Source organism: Balaenoptera musculus, chromosome 11 (genome assembly GCF_009873245.2).
Source record: "Balaenoptera musculus isolate JJ_BM4_2016_0621 chromosome 11, mBalMus1.pri.v3, whole genome shotgun sequence".
NCBI lineage: Eukaryota > Metazoa > Chordata > Mammalia > Artiodactyla > Balaenopteridae > Balaenoptera > Balaenoptera musculus.
Genome location: NC_045795.1, coordinates 32,650,716 through 32,670,255, shown reverse-complemented (window position 1 = coordinate 32,670,255; position 19,540 = coordinate 32,650,716). Strand labels below are relative to the sequence as shown.

The following is a 19,540-nucleotide window of genomic DNA, read 5'->3' as shown; positions in this document are numbered from 1 at the left end:
TTCTTCTGACAGTTTTTTCTATGGATGATAGAGCTAAAAAGGGATTTGAAGGATTGTTGCAGTGAACTATATATATTTTATTGTCTAAAACATATAGAAGATTGCCTCTAAAGCAAGTTGTTCTATATTTTACTGGGATTTTTTATTTATAAAATTTTAGAGAATGTTAACATAAACGTGTTATTTAAGAAGTTGGACTTCTCATACTACTTGAAACTTCCTGTTAGAACTTCTACTTTATAAGTTTTTGTAATCAATATTTCTTCTGCATTATTTCTTAAGTTTCGATGTAAAAGAACAGATGTAATTTTAGTTTATTTAAAAATCTTTTCACTTCTTTTAAGGGAATGGATCCAGTTACACGTCAAGTAGGACAGCATATTGAAATGGAACCAGAGTGGGAAGCAGCCTTCACACTACAAATGAAATTAACACATGTCATTTCAATGATGCAGGACTGGTGTGCTTTAGATGTGAGTCTCTTCTGGGGTCAGGGATAGGAGATAAATGGAGGAGAGACAGAGATAAACAATTTCCTAAGTAAAATCTGAGGCAGTTTGGAGAGGATAGTGGTGATATGTTCATAAAACAGCATATTTTCTGCTTTCACCTGTATATTCAATAAAAGTTCAAATTCTGAAACCTTAGAAAACTCTTGGAAAATAGATAAAGGAGGATATAATCCACAGTCTCTCTTCTTTTATGTTACTATCTTTTATATATATATATAATCCCATCAAGATTTTGAGCATATAAAAAGAAGTTTATAAATTTATCCAAAAATGAAATTTTACTATTGGTACATTTGTCCTATGTCTTAAAATTATTTTGGCATTCCTTTGGCTATAAAATCTAGATGAGAGCTTGTGTAAGTTGGGAGGTCAGAGAAGGCTTCTGTGAGATCTGAACTATGTGTCAGAGTTAACTGATGAAAGAGTAAAGAATATTCCTGACTGAGGGACAGCTGCATCATGCTCTCTGATGAGAACGAGTACGGTTGTTCCAGGAGCTGTGAGAAGGCTCTGGTCGGAACAGAGGTTGAAAATAGAGAAGTAAACAGGTGCCTGGCTTTGTAGGGCCTTGGAAGCCATGGAAAGAAGTTTGAATTTTATTCTAATTAAAGTGGGACGCCATTTGAGACTCCCAAGCAGAAAAGTGACATGATCCAATTTACATGTTTTTAAAAGTTACTCTGTGTGGACAATGGATGGAGGAGGGTAAGAGTAGAAGCAGGGAGTTCAGTGGAGACATGTTGGCTTTCCTTTGAGTTACTGGAAATAATCAGTGGTCAGGTTTGAGAGAAATTTAGATGAAATTGCCAGCTTGCCAGACTGGACAACCGGGAATGAGGAAAACAGAGAGCCCAGAAATAAACCCACACATTATGGTCAATTAGTCCACGACAAAGGAGACAAGAATATGCAATGGAAAAAAGATGGTCTCTTCAGTAAGTGGTGCTGGGAAAACTGGACAGCTACACATAAAAGAATGAAATTAGAACATTTCCTCACACCGTATACAAAAATGAACTCAAATTAAAGACCTAAATGCAAGACTGAAAACCATAAAGCTTCTAGAAGAAAATATAGGCAGAACACTCTTTGACATAAATCATAGCAACATTTTTTTTTGGATCTGTCCCCTAAGGCAAAGGAAACAAAAGCAAAAAAGAAACAAAAATGGAACCTAATTAAACTTAAAAGCTTTTGCACAACAAAGGAAACCATCGACAAAGAGACAGCCTACTGAGTGGGAGAAAATATTTGCAAATGATATGCCCAATAAGGGGTTATTATCCAAAATATATAAATAGCTCAATATCAAAAAAAAAAACAACCCAATTAAAAAATGGGCAGAAGACCTGAATGGACATTTTCCCAAAGAAGACATACAGATGATCAATAGGCACATGAAAAGATACTCAACACCGCTAATCATTGGAGAAATGCAAGTCAAAACCACAGTGAGATATCACTTCACACCTGTCAGAATGGCTGTCATCAAAAAGACCACAAATAACAAATGTTGGCGAGGATGTGGAGAAAAGGAACCCTTGTATGCTGTTAGTATGGATGTAAACTGGTGCACTGTGGAAAACAGTATGGAGTTTCTTCAAAAAACTAAAAATAGAACCACCATATAATCCAGTAATTCCACTTCTGGGTATTTATCTGCAGAAAATGGAAACACTAATTTAAAAAGATACATGTACCCCAATGTTCATAGCAGCATTATTTATTTTCTTTGTCACTCACTTCACTCTGTATGATAGTCTCTAGGTCCATCCATGTCTCTACAAATGACCCAATTTCCTTTTTATGGCTGAGTAATATTCCATTGTATATATGTACCACATCTTCTTTATCCATTCCTCTGTGTGAAGTAAGTCAGAAAGAGAAAAACAAATTTCGTATATTAAAGCATTGTTTACAGTTGCCGAGATATGGAAGCAGCCTAAGTGTCCATCAGTAGGTGAGTGGATGAAGAAGATGTGGGGTTGTGTGCGTGTGCAGGTGTGTGTGATGGAATATTGCTCAGCCATAAAAAGGAATGAAATTTTGCCATTTGCAACAACATGGATGGACCCTGGAGGGTATTATGCTTATTGAAATAAGTCAAACAGAGAAAGACAAATCCTGTATGTTATCACTCATATGTGGAATCTTAAAAAAAAAAACAACTAATGAATATAACAAAACAGAAACAGACTCACAGATATAGAGAACAAACTAGTAGTTACCAGCGGGGAGAAGGAAGGTGAGGAGAGGCAAGATAGGGGTTTTAAGGGGTACAAACCACTGTGTATAAAATAAATAAGCTACAAGGATTATGCTATAGCACAAGGAATATAGCTGATATTTTAAAATAGCTGTAAATGGAATATAATCTATAAAAATTTTGAATCACTATATTTGTACACCTCTAACTAATGTAATATTGTAAATCAGCTATCCCTCAATTAAAAAAAAAGTAGGGAAGGAGGGAAAGGATTTTGGAATGACTTCTAGATTTCTACAGCTCTATAAAGATGTCATTTACTGAGACAGGACCCTGGAAGAGGGAGCTAGTTGGGAAGAAAAGATTGAGTTTAATTTTGCCCATATTGATATTTGAGGTACTTATACATCGTTGAATTTGAGGTGCTTGGTTAATGTTGTAGAAACCTTTGAGTAACTTACAGAAAACTGTCTTTTTTAGGAAAAAGTATTAATTGAAGCTTACAAGAAATGCCTTGCTGTATTGACGCAGTGTCATGGTGGTTTTACTGACGGTGAACAGCCAGTCACATTAAGCATTTGTGGACATTCAGTGGAAACGATCAGATACTGTGTTTCCAAAGAAAAAGTTAGCATTCACCTCCCAGTTTCTCGCTTACTTGCAGGTAAAGCATTTCTCCCTAAAAGAGAACCCTGAAATTGTCTTTTAAATTCTTGTTTGTGGTTAATATTTATTGAATACCTACAGTGCATTTTTCTGAGAGTTTCACATGCATTAACTTATTTAATCATCACAGCCTGTGAGGTGGGTATTGTTGTTAGGTTTATCACAAATGGGAAGACTGAGACATGGAGGTGGCTCACTTAGCATCACACCGCAACAAGTCAGAGTAGGGATTTTGAGGTAGTTTGCTACCAGAAACCATGTTTGTAATGACCATACCATAGTGCTTCTTCAGACTTCTTAACTACATATACCACATGTTTTATTGTTTATCTCAACCCAGCTTCTAAGTCTGTGTTGTTAGGATTCAAATTGGTCTGTCACTTAAGTGATTGCTAATAAATTGAAACCACCCTAGACTTCCTCTCTCTCTAAGCTGTTTCTTATTTATTAATAACCTTTTTAATCAGCAGGTTGGAGTGAGTCCCAAATTGGGGTGATAAGATTGTAAAAAGCATTCTCTGTTTAGACAACAACAAACAGGACAATTAATTCTTAGTTAACAGAATTAACTAAGGTTGAGCTATAAAAGAGCCCTTTGCAGTTAGGGACTAAAGAGGCTTTGATCCTAAACTGGAAGTTCTGGGGAACTGAATTCTGAGGTCAGGACCAGTGCAGACCATGAATTCCATGGCCAGTTTCTCTGTTCAGTTGCCAGGAGGATCTCTCACTACTATACTTTAAATGGAACAAACTCCATGATCCAGTGGAATATGACTCTTAAAATTGGTATACAAATTGCTTTGATAGTTATATAGCTGCTTTTGCTATGTTTGTATGTCTAACATTTACTTCTGTAAAATGTCATCTGTATGTTGGTACATGTAATTAAGACTCCAGTTCAAGTGTGCCTTTAATTCTGAGGTTCATGAGAATAACAATTGAAAAGCTTCATTTATGGATGCAATTCATTTTATATCTTAATGTGTAACATGATAGGTTCCCAAAGAGAAACAGAAAAGAAGTTAGCTATAAAGTTGAGTGAATATTTAGGGGTTTTTTTTTTTTATCTGAATGATTTTCACTTATAAAAATACTTTTTTATTTGTTCTCCGTGCAGGTTTGCATGTATTGGTAAGCAAAAGTGAAGTGGCATATAAATTTCCAGAGCTCCTACCTCTAGTAAGTAGTGTTGACATTTAAAAGTAGATATCTATTACAAACCTCCAGTTAGATAATAAGTCATGGGAATATAATATCCAGCATAAGGAATATGGTCAATAATATCATAATAACTTTGTATGGAGACGGATGGTTACTAGACTTATCACGGTGATCATTTCATAATGTATACAAATATCAAATCATTATGTAGTACACCTGAAACTAACATAATACTATACATCAACTATTCAGTATTCAGTAATCAACAAACAAATAAATAAAAGTAAGTATTTACTATGTTCCACGTACTTGAAATCACTTTGAAACAAAATACTAGGGTTCTCCAGAGAAACAGAGCCAATAAAGAGTGAGTGAATGAGTGAGTGAGTGTGTGTGTGTTTGTGTGTGTGTAGAAAGAAACAGAGATTGATTTATTGTAGGGAATTGACTCACATAGTCATGGGGCTTGGCAAGTTTGAAATAAGCCTGGCAACCTGACAGGCTAAGAGTTTAAGAGTTTATGTCACAGTCTGAAGTCCAGAGGCAATCTGGAAGCAGAATTTCTTCATCCTTGGGGAAGCCTCAGTCTTTTCTCTTAAGGCCTTCAACTAATTGGATGAGGCCCACCCATATCATGGAGAGTAATCTGCTTTACTCAAAGTCTACTGATTTAAATACTGATCACATCTACAAAATACCTTCACGGCAACATCTACATTGGTGTTAATCAAAAATTGGGTACCATGGCCCAGCCAAGTTGACACATAAAATTAACTATCACACAAACATACCTTAAAATAATTTTGACTTGTGTTTTATATAAAGCTTCCATCCCTATAAACCAATCTTCTTTATAGAGTTGAGAGTTTTGTGGTTTTTTTGTGTACACAGAGTGAACTTAGCCCACCCATGTTGATAGAACACCCTCTTAGATGCCTTGTTTTATGTGCCCAAGTACATGCAGGAATGTGGAGAAGAAATGGTTTCTCTCTTGTAAATCAAGTAAGTGTTTTTTAATTCTACGAAGAGTTTTCAGTCCATTCTTTACCTTCTATGAAGGTTATAATTTTCAGTGTACTTAGTCACTGAAAGTCATCTATATTAAAACTGTGGCCCCTGGAAACGAACCTTAAAAGAATTTTTTTTAAAAAAACTGTTTGACAAAAGAAATGTAACCTTAAACCAAAAAGTTTTTTAGAGCTTTTATTCATATTTTGTTAAGAAACAATATCAAAAGTAGAAATGAGCTTTATTTTCACTTGCAGTCATTTTTAGAACAAAGTTGGATATCTTTAAAAACATAAAAAATCTGGATTTCACTTACTTAAATTGGGTTAAAAGATAAAAGTTCTGTTAGTATAGCTCTGAAATTGAGGTTTTAATTTTTAAACCTCACCAAGGCTTGGTATAGGATTTTTCTGTTTTTGATAGCTATAATAAATCTCACTGAAAGCACTTTGTTAGGAGACCCAGAAAGTTGGCTGCAAAATGTGAACCATAGAGTGACTACTATAATCTGGAAATTTCTAATTAATTAATCTCTACTAAGATAGCATTAACTGCTGGGGAAACCACATTATGTGTGCACATTTGCATGTTCATGCTCACATGCACAAGAGCCATGTGCTCTTTTGGTGAGTGGGGAGAGGAGGGAACTGCACAAATAAAAACCTGTTTACCCAATATAATTACTTTTTTTTTTTAGATTTATTACTACCACAATGTGAAATGCAGACGTGAAATGTTTGACAAGGATATAGTAATGCTTCAGGTAAAAAGCATTAAATTTAAAGGTTGTGGGGAGTTTTTCTTCTTGTTATTTCCACAGGACCCAATCATTTATGATCACTCTCAAATCTATAACTGCAGCCTAGCCCTTATCTACTAAGCTCCAAACTCATATGGCTAACAGCTGATAGAACATTTCCATCTAGTTTCCTGGATACATCTCACAGTTAACATATTCAAAATAACTCCTCTTGTGTCCTCCATACCTTCTTCCTATCTTTGAGGTTTCCCTACCTTAGTGAATTATTCAACAATCTGTAGTTATTAGAGTCAGAAACCTGAAAGCCATCCTTTCTTCACTGTCGTCTGATTAAAGACCCAAATCCCTCAAACTGATTTTCAAGGCCTTCAGTACTTAGCTATGTTTAAAATTCCCTGAATTTGTCATACTCTCCCTTAAGTCTTAAAATCTGCACATTAAAAAAAAAAAAAAAAAAAATCTGCACATTTATTTCTTTTGCTCCCTAGATTGCCCACCCCACCCGCTTCCTTTTCTGTTTACCACGTATAATGTTTTCCTGCGTGTCTTCGTGTTTAGAGTCATTTTCTCCAGGAAGCCTTCCCTGACACACTAAAATGTGGCTTTGTGTCCCTTTTGGGAGGGCCCATAGCATGATGCTCATCCCCACCATAGCATTCATAAGTCTGGATTGTGGTTGCCTATTTACTTTTCGTCCCCTGCACTAAACTGTGGCAACTCTGTCTTGTTCCTTTTTATGTCCATTTTACATAGCACAATGCTTGTCACAAAGTAGTGTTTCCATATTATTGCTGAATGGATTTAGAAATTATAGAAAAAGTTAGAAAATGTAAATTTCAAAAAAAAATTATTGGTTCAAAATAAATTAAAATTCAAGTTGATTGAGAAGCTATACAGGAATTATAGGAGAATTAAAACTAATATTTAAAAGCTGTCATTTCACTTAGTATAGCATTTATCACTAAAAATTAGTTTGAGTTTTTTTTTTTTTAAAGGTAAAGCTATTATAATTTTTTATTTATTTATCTATTTATTTATGGCTGTGTCGGGTCTTCGTTTCTGTGTGAGGGCTTTCTCTAGTTGCGGCAAGCGGGGGCCACTCTTTATCGCGGTGCGCGGGCCTCTCACTATCGCGGCCTCTCTTGTTGCGGAGCACAGGCTCCAGACGCGCAGGCTCAGTAGTTGTGGCTCACGGGCCTCGTTGCTCCGCGGCATGTGGGATCTTCCCAGACCAGGGCTCGAACCCGTGTCTCCTGCATTGGCAGGCAGATTCTCAACCACTGCGTCACCAGGGAAGCCCTAGTTTGAGTTCTTGATAAGAGTTTAATATGATACATATTTTTTTAAATGCTAGAATTTTTATTACCATACCACGTTTCTGTCCATACACCTGGCAGTGGTAAGAGCCCTGACACAAATCTTTGAACTGAATTTATAGGGATTATGATATATGGGTTTAGGGAGTGTTTTATTTTGATTTGTTTGACCAGCGTAGATCCCTGTCCACACTTGTAGCTATCACAAGTAGAGATTGGGGCTAAATGGGTTTTCATCTTTTATTGGAATTGATGAACAAGTAAGCTGCTTTCTCTTGTGCAAGCCAAAATATCTCTCACTAGTTGTTTAGTAGCCCTTTTGACCTTCCTCTTTTCCTTTATCTCAAACATTTTAAAAAAAGACAGGTGTCTCCATGATGGATCCAAATCATTTCCTGATGATAATGCTTAGCCGCTTTGAACTTCATCAGATTTTCAGTACTCCAGACTATGGAAAAAAAGTTAGTTCTGAGACTACTCATAAGGTAAGAGCATGCTTTATGAGACCACAATACACTGTTAGAGAAGCATCTTTCATTCTTTTTGGTTATTTTGATCATCTGAGGTAATACAGTATTCTTATTCTTATCTATGAACTTTCTCCCACTACCCCCGATTGTTACAGGATTTAGTTCAGCAGAACAACACTCTAATAGAAGAAATGCTATACCTCATTATAATGCTTGTTGGTAAGTTTGGATCTTTTGGAACATTTATGTATTATATTGACTTTTGTGGTAGCAGATAGTTTAGAATCTGAACTGTTTCCTCTATTTGAGCAGTTACTCAGTTTTAGGGGAAGGAGATGAGAGTGTCTATTTTTATCTCCCCTCTGGTTACTGTAATGATGAGAGAAACAGCACTGTGATCCTTTGGAAGGAGAGAGGACAACTGCTAAAGCAGGATAAACTGGAAGACTGTGTTGGGAATAAAACGGGGGACAGGAGAATTTAGCAAACAAGAATAGGATATTTGGGAGCTATTTACAGTTACTTTATATCTTAGCTATGTTTTTCTCCATGGTTTTGTGGTACAAAAGTGTCCTCTTGACTTCAGATATGAAAATTCCAAGTTAATAGAGACCTATGGCTAATAGACACAGACTTTTTTTTTTCTTATTACCTAAATTTTCAGTCCTGTTGCCTCCATCTTTCCTGTTCTTTTATCCTTTACTTTCTCCCACCTCCTGTACTATTTCAGTCTCTCTACAGTCCATAGAGCAGAGAATCCTGGCTACTGTCAGGAGGTAACACCAATGAAGAAGGTCTCAGAAGGTGATATCTTATTTGCCACTAGATAAAAGGACAAAGGAAGGCTCTCCCTCCTACCTAGGCTGCTAGTACAGCTACTGCTGTACCAATTCTTGACTACTTCTAATCCTTTCCCACCTTCTGATCCCATTCTTTCAAAACAGCAGCCAGAGTTCTCGCTCTGTTGCTGAAGACTACACTCACCTGTTGTGTCAGAGACTCAGAAAGACGGTTAGGAGCTGCTCTCACCCTACCTTGTTGCCAGACCAGTCATTGCTTTCCCATTGCACAGAAAGAAAAATATATTCTGTTGCATGAACTATAAATATATATCACTTATAAGTATTATGATTGTTAAGTGTGTGTATATGTACTTATTCACTGTTGACAGGAGAGAGATTTAGTCCTGGAGTTGGACAGGTAAATGCTACAGATGAGATTAAACGAGAGATTATCCATCAGTTGAGCATCAAACCTATGGCTCATAGTGAATTGGTAAAGTCTTTACCTGAAGACGTAAGTACCTACATTTTAAGAAAAGAAAATTATGGAAATCCTTCCCTACCTACCAGTCTAGCATGTATAGATTTACTTCTGTGTACCTTTTCCATAGTTGTAAAAACTACAATTCTAGAACGTGTGTAACTCTAGTCACTGTTATTAGAAAATAATTAGAAAAGAGAATACTAGGGACTGGAGTGGAAAGCAGCCTAGGAATAGAATCATTTACAATGAAGCCTTGAAAGAGATAAGGATGCTGAATAAAAGAAAACCTGTTCCAGGACTTTCCCTGGTGGCACAGTGTTTAAGAAATCCATCTGCCAATGCAGGGGACATGGGTTTGAGCCCTGGTCCAGGAAGATCCCACATGCCGTGGAGCAGCTAAGCCCCTGCACCACAACTACTGAGCCTGTGCTCTAGAGCCCGTGAGCCACACCTACTGAGCCCACGCACCGCAAGTACTGAAGCCTGCACGCCTAGAGCCCGTGCTCCGCAACAAGAGAAGCCACGGCAATGAGGAGCCTGCGCACCACAACACAGAGTAACCCCCGCTCGCTGCAACTAGAGAAAGCCCACGCACAGCAACGAAGACCCAACGCAGCCAAAAATAAAATTAATTAATTTTTTTTAAAAAAGAAAAAAAACTGTTCCTTAGAACGGAATTTATATATCCATTAAAGAGAGGTTTTATAGGGTGTTTAGTACAAAGTTGCCATGGGTAGAGATAATGCTTATAACCTAGAAATACCTACTCAGCTGTGTTGACTAAAGTTTGCTAGGTTTTTTTCCTCTAAAGCATCCAAAGACTATGCTAAGCCATCTCTCTCATTTTAGTGAATGTAAATAATATTCATATGGGCATTCATAGATTCAGTTGTAACTATTTTCCTGCCAGGATCTTAAGTTCCTCTGCCACCTACTTTTCAGCCCTGGGGCTTTTCAGAGACCCAGATTACAGTTGGGAAAGGACTTTATTTTCATCATCGAGGCTTTCAAAATGGTTTTCCCGAAGTTGAAACATAGATCAAAAACTCTTAACCTTAATGTTCATTCTTCTGGGATTTAAACCTTTATATTTGTTGGCATTGTAATTACTTCTCTTAAACTTTGTATTATTTCAACTTGAAAAAACTTCAAAAATCTATGGAAATAGAAAACATAGTTATTGAACCATCACCAGCTTCACAGATGACCAATCTTATTTTATTTATACCCCAGCCACTGATCTCTACACACACCCTCACGGGTTATTTTGTAGAGAATACCAGGTTTACCATTTCATCTATAAATAGAATTGTATATATCTAAAACAGTGGTTCTCAACTGGGGATGATTTTGCCGCCCCCCCCGCCGCCCGGGGGGTTGGCATTTGGCAATGTCACTACTCAGGGCAGGGTGTGTGATGCTACTGGCATCCATTCAGCAGAGGCCAGGATACTACTAAACATCCTACAGTGCACAGGACAGATTCCCACAACAAAAAACTGTCTCGTCCAAATGTCAGTAGTGCCAACGTTGATCCAAAAGATACGAGCTTTTAGAAAAACCTATGCATATGCCAATTATCACACCTAAAAAAATAATAGTGATTTTTTAATATCACTGAATATCTAGTCAGAATAAAAATTACATGTACTTTTTTTAATAGGTCTTTGTTAATGGGCTACTTTTGCCATTTCCATTTCTAGTTGTGTATACATGTACTTTTTAATGCAGGAAATGAGGAAACAATTACAGTTTCATTTAGACCGTTGGAATAAGGAAGAAATAAAATTTAAAACAGTATTTTAAAAGTGTAACTGCCTTGTACAAAGTGATGGCATCTATATTTACCAAACATTTTTGACCAGAGAATATTTCACAGAATTCCTGTCTATGAACAGCTTGTCGTGAATGGGATATGATTTGGGAAATGATGTTTTAACAAAAATAGATAAGAAATTAGTGTAGCTATTTCACAAAATATTGCAAATAATAAATTTAAAATAAAAAATTTAAACGTTATGTGTACTTTGTGTTTTTATTTTATTCCTTTTGAAAAGCTGTCACCTTGATTCCATGTGGTAGTAACTTGTTTTTAATTATATCAGTCTGAATGAATGTTAGCTTAACCAACTCAATTTCCCCAACTGCCTATTAATCATTATGTTTACTATGGAATCCTCATTTGTGAAAATCAGGAGAATAGTATATCTGCTTTATACGATTGCTGTATGAAGCTTAATGAGATAAAAGCACAATGCTCAGAGTGCTAGCAGATAATATTATTACATGAAACACACTTATTTGTTTCCTGTACCTTTAGGAGAACAAGGAAACTGGCATGGAGAGTGTAATTGAAGCAGTTGCCCATTTCAAGTGAGTTTATTTTCTGCTTTTTTCACATTCAATTTATTTTATACATTAATTTTTCTTAGGGTGTTTCCCTTGATGGAACTGAGAATAAAATTGTTGTTTTCAGAGAGTGACAACCACTTTCAAACATATAATTCTGAACTAGATTTCTCACTGACATTTCACTTTTATGATCTAGCCCCTGCACTTAGCAACTTGAAGTAGCTTTATGAGAATTTTCAGTTTTCAGGTGTTCCCTAGCTGATAGTTTCAGATAATTGAAACTAACCTGAGCAGGTGATCTGAGGTTAAACGCATTGTGCTTTCTTTGTTCCATTTGAATGTGCCACCTAAGTTGTGGGATAGCCTCTGAATAATGCTTTCTTCCGTGTCCAGTGTGTTGCCCAATCAGTAAACTATCAATACTCTATCCCCTTAAGGTTGTTGAGGCAGTTTCTTAATCCTGCTTTTTCTGTGCTCTTCATTCCAATAACATTGTCTTTATTTTGCTGATTTTAAAAACAATGCATATTTTTAGGGAAAATATAGAAAAAATTATAGAAAAGATTCTCTAAACCCTAAATTGCAATCTGCTTTTTTTCACTTGGTAGAACTTATCACAGACATCTTTACTTGTCAAAATATACAAGTTAACATCAATTTTAATAGTGTTCAGTTGTTTGGAGATGTCATAATGTGTGTAACCTGTCCCCTGTTGTTAGACTTTTAAATTGGTTGTCACTACAGTGACCATCACATTCACTTGTCCAGTTAGAATAATTCAAGGTGGACATGCTAGATAAAGTGGACGCACATAAAGCTTTGGATGTAGATGATTAAATGAACCCACAGAAAGTAGTCCAGGCTTACATTCACCAACAGTATATGAGATTTAAGAATTTTTTTTTTCCCCCCAAAGGAAACCTGGATTAACAGGACGAGGCATGTATGAACTGAAACCAGAATGTGCCAAAGAGTTCAATTTGTATTTCTATCACTTTCAAGGGCAGAGCAGTCCAAGGTAATTGAGAAAATTAAAAGTGTACTGAGAAGGGTTGCTTGGAGGTTTTTTTGTTTTTATTTTGTTTTTTTTCCTAAACAACTTTACTGCTTTTCACAGATTGAAAAAGGACACATTTTTATTGTAGGAAATTTGGAAAATATGAAAAGGTATAAAGAAGAAAAGTACAGATTACCTATAATACCACCACGTAGCATTTGAGGTTTTCCCCTATTTTGTGCGTACATAAAAAGATCTATATAATTATATACATACCCACACATATCTAATTGTATGTATTTTATTGGCTTTTGAAGACATCATCAACGTGTATTCTAATCAGTTAACCTATTTTACACTCATTTCAGAATTGCTAGTACTTAACAGTATGCTTTTCCATGGTGACTTAAGGAATTTTCCTGATCATTCTTAGCGGGTTAAATTTTGCCTTTTAGCAGTCTACTCTTAAAAATAAGTTTTCAATAAATGGCAGTAAACGAAACTTAAGCATGAAGCTTTTGTTTATTAGTTTTCTGGGGTTTTGTTTTTGTTTTTGCTTTTTTGAAGTATAGTTGATTTACAATGTTGTGTTAGTTTCTGGTGTACAGCACAGTGATTCAGTCGTATATATATATTCTTTTCCAGATTCTTTTCCCTTATAGGTTATTATAGGATATTGAGTATAGTTCCCTGTGCTATACAGTAGGTCCTTGTTGGTTATCTGTTTTATATATAGCAGTGTGTATTAGTGTTTGATGCATGAAATAGAGCTCAAATCTGAATAAGTTTTTGGTTTTGGTTGGTGCATGTTTCCCCTGCATTTTAAATCAAGAAAGAATCCACTTGGCGGGGATTCTGTTAGTGGCAGGGGGAAATTAACCTTGATACCAATTTCGGGGGGGGGGGTTGCAAAACTAAGGATAGAAATCTTCTAAAATCAGAAGTTAGTATGGCAAAGATTAACATATATCAGTAGTTTTGGATATTAAATTGTTTCATGTTACTAATTCCCTGTCCAAATTACATTCATTTTTATTAGGCAGAGGAAGCCCAGCGGAAATTGAAAAGACAAAATAAGGAAGATACAGGTATTTTTAATCTTTCCCAAAATCTCGTGTCAGTCTCTTTTACTTGTTAAACATTGTTTTCTATTGACTATGTTGATGATTCTTAATGAAGTGGTAGATTTAAATACAAGCTTTCTGAGTGAGCTTTTTTTTTTTTTTTAATTTATTTATTTATTTGGCTGATTTGGGTCTTAGTTGCGTCACATGGGATCTTCCTTGCAGCATGCAGGATCTTTCACTGCAGCACGTGGGCTCTTCGTTGTGGCACACAACGGGGCTTCTCTCTAGTTGTGGCACGTGGGCTCCAGAGCATGTGGGCTCAGTAGTTGTGGCGCCCCGGCTCTCTAGTTGTGACGCCTGGGCTCTAGAGCACGTGGGCTCAGTAGTTGCGGGACACAAGCTTAGTTGCCCTGCAGCATGTGGGATCTTAGTTCCCCACCCAGGGATCAAACCCACGTCCTCTGCATTGGAAGGCGGATTCTTGACCACTGGACGCCAGGGAAGCCCCGTGAGTGAACTTTGAAGGGCTAATAAATATGCTAATGTAGACATAGTCTGTACTGAGTCACCTTTGGGTTAATGGTTTTATCTCGGATCCTAAGACATTTCTAGGGAAAAGAAAGGCCTTCTTTTGTACTACTGCTACTTACAGAGCTGTTTTTTATGCATTTGACTGACCTGAGAAGGTAAGATACAGCTTTAAGATGTGTGTAAATGAATATTCTTTGAAGACTATCAAAAGTATGTAACAAAGGGATAGTTTTTTGGTGTTTTTTTTGTTTGTTCGTTTGTTTTTTAAAGCATGTTCTACAAAAGAAGCCAATTATAACTTTATTTTCAGCACTTCCACCTCCAGTTTTGCCCCCGTTCTGCCCTCTGTTTGCAAGTCTGGTTAACATTTTGCAGTCAGATGTCATGTTGTTAATCATGAGAACAGTATTGCAATGGACTGTAGAACATAACGGACATGTCTGGTCTGAGTCCATGCTGCAGAGGGTAAGTTTGAAGACATTTATTATTTATATTTTAGTGGTCTTGTAGTAAAAACCAGAATACAAAATACTCCTGTCAATATCTGTACACAGAAAACAGGATAAAATGTAGTGTTAACTTAATTTGAAATATAGTATTTTGTTACTATTTGTGTCTGACCATAAAAATGAGAGCCTGGCAGATTTTTTTACACCACATGGTTGTGGTTACCTTGGTCTTGTTGGCAGATTTGCTCTCATTGATTGGTCCTGATATGTCTTTGTTTATACAGTACTCTGATATTTGTATAATGTGTTATCTTTGCATTTGTTTTTTACTTAATTCTCTTTAAAAACCTGTGAGTTCATTAATACTTATGTTTTGCAGTTAAAGAAATTGAAAGTCAGAGACTTATGTTCCTATAACTAATTAGTGGCAAGTCTAGAACCTTGTTTGTATTTTACTTTATAGATTGAATGTAAGTCATTCATAAATTATTATCTCATTAAATTCACGTAATACCCCTATGAGTATCAGTAGTTTTTCCACTGTATAGATGAGGAAGGCAAGTTTCAGTGAGATAGACTTGTCTATGTTACCCAACTAGTAAGTAACATAATAATAATACTCAGTTAATACAATTAGCCTACTCTGTGCCTTATTCTATGCTAGGCACTTTTATGTACCATATTTGTAACCCTCAAAACTCTAGAGGAAAGCTTTTTTTTTTTTTTTTTTTTTTTTTTATTTTGAAGATGATGAAGTTAGGCTTAGTGGGACTTGAAAGCAGTGAAGCCAGAATTCAGATGAAGGTGAGCCATCCTCCAGAGCCTTCCTTCAAAGCTACTGTTCCTCCCATTGTCTCAGCAGCAGGCTCAAGTATCTCATTGGCTAAGATATTTGGTATATGTATACCCCCCTCCAGTTTACAAACATACACTTAAATTTAAAAGCATGGAGTTGCCGTATACTGGAGACCATCAGTATTATATGAGCAAAGATGTATGTGAAATGATGGTGAAAAGAGGAATGAACATCATTTATCTTATATGTACATTTGCTTTATGTCATTCAGGCTAACTTAGTTCTTCCAAGTCTGACAACCACAGTAGCCTATGTGTAGGAACGATACAGAGACACCACACGCGTATCTCCTTCAAAATTGGGGAGCAGGATAAAGAACAATAAAAGTGCAAATGATTAGTGTAGTTATATTCTTAGAAGTCTAGTAAGGAATTTTTCATGAGGTATGCTGAGCATCTTTATAAATGATGTGGCAATTAGAGATAAAAGTGTGTCTCTTAGATGATTAAGATTTTTAGTCCTTAGAGAAATTGAACTAGGAGTATTATAGATTAGATCATTGCGTGATAGATGCTTCAGGTCTAATTATTTGGCCACTGATTCTTAGAATCATGATTTTAAGACTGTAGTGTAGGGATGGAATAAAACTGAAAATTATATGGATTGCTGGTCACAGCTGTTAGTAATTTTAACTTACCCTAAGAATTTGCAATTGAATTTTCTTCCTAACTGAAATAGAAATTTTTGTTTCCTTGCTGAGAATTCTTTATTAGAAAATGAACTTTAGCGTTTGGATTTCATGAAAATTCGTACTTCGAATTATTATTTACTGCACTTAGTGTTTAATAGTTTATCTTTTTTCAATAGTGAATTTTTTTATTTCTTATAAAAATATGTACTTGATTTTTGTTTCACTAAAAGTTACAAAACATTGTATTTTAGGTGTTACATTTAATTGGAATGGCACTACAAGAAGAAAAACAGCATTTAGAGAATGTCATGGAGGAGCATGTAGTAACATTTACCTTCACTCAGAAGATATCGAGTATGTATACAGTTTTTACTAAACTAACTCAACATGTCCGTGATTTTTAAATGTAGTATAACCTCTTTTATTTGATCATGTAAGTTTTAAGTAGGTTATATTGATCCAAACTTCTGAGGCTGTCTGTATTCACCCGTGTATTATATCAGATCCTGTGTACTATATCAGATCCTGATACATTTTATAAAAATACTTAGGGCCTACCCATACTTTAAAAACATAAATTTTAATTCATAACAGGAAAAAGTAATGAGGAGTCCTTAGTTTGAAATCAGTATAGCACATACATTTAAACTCTAGTATATACTTTTAAAAACACAGAGTTTGCTATTAGGATTTCACTTTTAAATTGTTGCTATTATCTTATAAAAAGTAATGAAAATAAGAAAATTAGCTATAGAGGATTACGTTTTATATAAAGTAATGTGACTTTTTTTGAGACGACCAAAGAAATATTTTTTCTAGCTTTTTAATATTAAAATTTCAAACATACAGACAAGTTGGAAGAGTTGTACAGTAAACATCTATATACCTGCCACCTAGATTCAGTAGTTAGTGTTTTGCTATATTTGCTTTATATTTGAACACTTTTTTTGAACCATTCGGTTTTTGTTTATTTATCTTTTGGCTGTGCTGCACAGCCTGCAGGATCTTAGTTCCCCAACCAGGGATCGAACCCGGGCCCCCTGCAGTGGAAGCACAGACTCCTAATCACTGGACTGCCAGGGAATTCCCTGAACCATTTGTTTCAGATGTCATAATATTTCATCTCTAAATAAAAACGTTTCCTTTATTAGTTTTCAGAATAAGCAGTTGTTCTAATAGTTACCTGAAGTAGTGGCAACTGTGAATCTTTTTTGTTTGCTTACGTTTTTTTTTGTGGTTCTTTTGTTTTTTAATATTACTCATGGGTTTTTTTTCAGTGTTTTATAGTCAGTTATAATCAGTACTCCTTTTGATGCTCAAACTGTGCCACTTCTGGGCAGTGGGAGTCTGTTCAATTGGCTCTGTGTCCTTTTGACCCAGCCCCATTAGTATCTGAGCACCACCTTGCTTTCTGGCACAAAAGGTGTCTGAGGCTCATCTTGTACTTTCCCTGCTCCAGACCTGCAATCAGTGATTTGCTGAGATGCTTAAATGAATTTGTGGTGGTATAATAGGAGTTTCTGAATTCCTTGATTGCAAGCGAGTATTTCTGTAACTTTGTTTAGTATTGTGTTTCTCTGCCATTTCTTCCTAAAAGATAAGGACTGTGAGAATACTAGGCTCTACTGGGGATGAGGAGGAATAGTCCTGGTTTGCTGCTAAATCTCTATTTTTCCCTTTTTGCCCACATCCAGGTAAGTGGGAGGAAGAAGGGGAGCTGTCTTTCCCCACTGAAGACTATATTCTTGAGTGCCAGCCTTTCCCAGCTCTTTTCTCTGCCAGTGTTTCTTTCTATCAATTAACATTAACATTGTATCTGTTGTACCTTCTTTATCTGCAGTTTTTTTACTTTGGGATAACCACACAGAAAACTCCCTAATTTCATTTGATCTCAGGTTCTCTTTTGCTTCTTTCTTTCTTTTTCTTTCAACAATCATCATTTTCTCTAGACAGTCCTCCTATTTCTCTTTAAACATTTTATATAATTAAAACAAACTATTGGGACTTCTGTGGTGGCACAGTGGTTAAGAATCCGCCTGCCAGTGCAGGGGACACAGGTTCAAGCCCTGGGCCAGGAAGATCCCACGTGCCGTGGAACATCTAAGCCCGCGAGCCACAACTACTTAGCCCGCGTGCCTCAACTACTGAAGCCTGAGCGTCTAGAGCCTGTGCTCCGCAAGAAGAGAAGCCACCGCAATGAGAAGCCAGCGCACCGCAACGAAGAGTAGCCCCCACTCGCCGCAACTAGAGAAAGCCTGCGCACAGCAACAAAGACCCAGTGCAACCATAAATAAATACATACATACATACATACATACATACAAACAAAAGACAAACTATTTAGAGTCAGATCCCTAATCCACAGCCACCAAATTTCAGATCTGGAAGAGTATTAAAGATCACATAGTTCAGGGAATTCCCTGGCGGTCCAGTTGTTAGCACTCGGAGCTTTCACTGCTGAGGAACTAGGTTCAATCCCTGGTCAGGGAACTAAGATCCCACAAGCCATGTGGTGCGGCCAAAAAATAACAATTAAATTAAATTACATTTTTTCAAAAAGATCACATAGTTCAGTCTCTTACCCTCTTAGAGTAATATTTTGCCAGAAATGTTTCTTAAATCAAGAAAATTAATAATTGGTATTTCCCACTATAAAACTAAATTAGCTTAATATTGGATTAAATGTACTCTTGAGAGTAATGGACTTTTGTATCTTTTTCTCAAATAAAAAAGTAATCCATAGAGGAAGAAATTTGTTTCTTTTGAATCTAGGTTTTCATTAAAGAAAAGGTCAAAACAAATAGATACATGTTATATACACATGGACTCCTATAATCCTAATTCATTTTCTTAGACTTGTAAAATCTCAGGTAGACCTTTCAGCTGGGTTTTTATTTAATTTTGCTAGAGGCTATGTTAAAATAATCATTTTGTATAAGATGTCAGTTTTGAATGATTAAAGCATTCTAGTTGTTAACAACTTGTTTGTAGAATACAAATATATCACATTTCGAGAGGTATTGAAAATTTCTAAGTAGAGCTGTAATCAAATGATGGGCAAATGATGGGCAAATGTTATAAGCAACTTCATTTATCTTCTTGTGCATAGTAATAAGCACTGTGAAGTCTTAGCTGTTGTTTGTGTGCCCTTTTTTTCTTCCGCCTCAGAACCTGGTGAAGCACCAAACAACTCTCCTAGCATACTAGCTATGCTGGAAACACTACAAAATGCTCCCTACCTAGAAGTCCACAAAGATATGATAAGGTGGATATTAAAGGTAAAATTTCCTGC

General features: G+C 36.1%; 1 protein-coding gene across 1 annotated transcript in view; it reads left to right on the top strand.

Annotated features, from left to right (window-relative positions):
* The window catches only part of UBR2 (ubiquitin protein ligase E3 component n-recognin 2), a 116,005-nt gene that overhangs the window by 60,808 nt on the left and 35,657 nt on the right, over positions 1-19,540 (top strand). The window contains 15 exon segments of the mRNA XM_036870431.1: positions 345-473; positions 3,199-3,382; positions 4,502-4,563; positions 5,437-5,547; positions 6,251-6,316; positions 7,992-8,114; positions 8,255-8,318; positions 9,271-9,395; positions 11,686-11,738; positions 12,634-12,713; positions 12,716-12,735; positions 13,754-13,802; positions 14,623-14,777; positions 16,500-16,602; positions 19,417-19,526. Of these exon segments, the coding sequence (XP_036726326.1) occupies positions 345-473; positions 3,199-3,382; positions 4,502-4,563; positions 5,437-5,547; positions 6,251-6,316; positions 7,992-8,114; positions 8,255-8,318; positions 9,271-9,395; positions 11,686-11,738; positions 12,634-12,713; positions 12,716-12,735; positions 13,754-13,802; positions 14,623-14,777; positions 16,500-16,602; positions 19,417-19,526 (1,434 nt within the window).